Consider the following 2572-nt stretch of genomic DNA (forward strand, 5'->3'; position numbering starts at 1 on the left):
AAAACGGGTCCGACCGGAAACAAGAAAAAAAGAAACAACTTCAAAAACCACTCGCTGCCATTCAATTCAACACCCCGCTACGTGACTCCTGCCATCCGACATGCCGGTATCACGTGACAAGGCGCATTCATTCTTCATCTTTATGTAAATTCGGTATCGCGTGACTTTGTGACGTGTTACCGAATTTACATAAAGATATAAGTTCAGATATTTTTTTGCTCGTGACGTCACGTGACGTCACCACAGCAGTGTCTTTAAAACTCTCCCTCCATTACAGAATCAGTCTTCAAGACTCGGATTCTGCACGGTGACCTGTAGTAACTATAGCTCTCTCGTGTTGTTTTCTGAACATTATAACCAGTTTTTGGTTTTATCTTGAAGATTACTWGCTGTCTGYAAACAGACACTTCACAATCACTTCTRAACGTGAAAATTTAAATTCAGACATTGTCAGAAGTCCAGGAGAATTTTAAAATAATGCTTAAGAGTCCTGGAAAATCACAAAACTACAAAATGAATTCTTTGATGGATGAAATGAGAGAAGGGTTTTGTCTTCGTACGTTTTCAGATGTTTATAAAGTCGAAAAGTTTCTCGGACAAGGCAGTTATGGGTTAGTTTCTAGGTGCCTGAAAAATGAGACAGAGCCAGTTGCTCTGAAAGTTATGAGCCCGAAAGACGGCCATTCTGCTAATAAAGAATTGGAAGCCATTTTAAGCCTCAGGAAGTTCAATCCGGACCAGATCAACGTCATGACCTCCTTTGACTGGTTTCTGTATCAAGGCAGTTACTGTTTTACATACGAGCTGCTGGACCGAAGCCTGGAAAAATTGATGCTACAAAGAGTTTGGCTTCCTCTGAGAGTAGCTGAGATCAGAGCTATCACGAAACAAATGTTGGTTACTCTCACTGCGTTAGGAGCTCTTCATATGACTCAYACAGACATTAAACCTGACAACATAATGTTAGTTGATCACATGTCTTCGCCCTTCAGAGTGAAATTAATTGATTTTGGGCTTTGCAATTTCACTTATGATTTATCTGAGTTTGATTTATATCAAGCTCCAGCTTACAGAGCTCCAGAGATCTACCTGGGGTATTCACCAAACGAAGCCATGGACATGTGGGGGCTTGCTTGCACTTTGGGGGAGCTTTTTCTTGGCCGGCGTATGTTTCCAGGTAATTCGGACTACGCAATCTTAAGATCAATTGTAAATCTCCTTGGTCAACCAGACCAGTTTTTTCTTGACTACTCGACCCGGGTCACACAGTACTTTACACAGGACCAGACCGACTCTACCTGGAGATTCAAAACAACAACAGAATACCAAAAAGAGTCAGGAGAGATGATCAGTGAAAAAAGTACTGCTTTACAATCTTTGGATGACTTGTTTGAAAGGCCATCTTATTTTGGCAATCCTCACGAGGATCAAGATATGAGAGAATTCAAAGACCTTTTGAAAAAGATGCTAGTTGTGAATCCTACAGAGCGGATCAGCCCGTTAGATGCTCTGAAACACAACTTCATTACAATGAAGCATCTTCCCATCTTCAGCGATGACTCGTATGTAAAGGAAGCCTTCAAAATAATGTCGCAGTGCCAACCCATCAAAGTGAACAAACCTGAGTGTGAAAACACAATCAGCTCACATCCTGGTCCCATTATGGCTCCACCTGTCAATACTAAACCAGAAGCAGATGACAGTGATGTTATAGACAAACCTCTGAGTTACAACCCAGATGATGCTCAAAAACATAGTTTTATTGGAATGAAGCATCTATCTGTCAACAACAGTGACTTGTATGCAAACGAAACTACGTCACAATGCCAAGTCATCTCAGAGGATTTACCTGTGGAGTGTGAAAGCTCACACTCACACACCTCACATCCTGGTCCCATTATGGCTCCACCTGTCAAAACTAACCCAGAAGCAGAAGACAGTGATGTTATAGACGAACCTCTGAGTGACAACCCAGATGATGCTCAAAAACATAGTTTTATTGAAGTGGAGCATCTATCTGTCAACAACAGTGACTTGTATGCAAACGAAGCACACAAAACTACGTCACAATGCCAAGTCGTCTCAGAGGATTTACCTGTGGAGTGTGAAAGCTCACACTCACACACCTCACATCCTGATCCCACTGTGGCACTGCCTGAGAAAGACTTTAAACACAAAAAACCTTTCAGAAATCTTAGAAAGTTTTTTGCCAGAATTTTCAACATCCATCACGTCCTGTCTTAGAACTTAACACTTAACATGGCCAGAGAACCATTTCTACTGATAATGTCTGCAAAAGATATGCATGACGTCACTGATGATGTCACAAATGCAAATTAATTAATTATTAATTAAAACACATTAACGTCCGAGGACGAAAAATAAAGATAGAATAAAGAGTCCAGTTTAGAGGTGGATAGTAATAGGTTGCCATTGGCATGGCAATCCTAAATAATCTTTGAAGGACACAATAAATACTCTGAAGGATGAAATCAATTCTGGCTCAATTTAATCGGCTACACAGAAACAAACCTTTATACATACAAATAATACTTGGGGGGGGGGGGGGGGG

At 40.9% G+C, this 2572-nt stretch overlaps 1 protein-coding gene across 1 annotated transcript; it reads left to right on the forward strand.

Annotated features, from left to right (window-relative positions):
• Positions 1-1341: 1341 nt before the first annotated feature.
• On the forward strand, positions 1342-2558 carry LOC106523069 (uncharacterized; the record flags this gene model as incomplete). Its single annotated transcript, XM_014016361.1, is given in 1 exon segment — positions 1342-2558. A coding segment is annotated over 1 exon segment (903 nt), but the record flags the coding sequence as incomplete, so codon positions are not given.
• Positions 2559-2572: the final 14 nt, after the last annotated feature.

This window comes from Austrofundulus limnaeus, unplaced genomic scaffold (assembly GCF_001266775.1).
Source record: "Austrofundulus limnaeus strain Quisiro unplaced genomic scaffold, Austrofundulus_limnaeus-1.0 Scaffold144, whole genome shotgun sequence".
In the NCBI taxonomy this organism is placed as follows: Eukaryota; Metazoa; Chordata; class Actinopteri; order Cyprinodontiformes; family Rivulidae; genus Austrofundulus; species Austrofundulus limnaeus.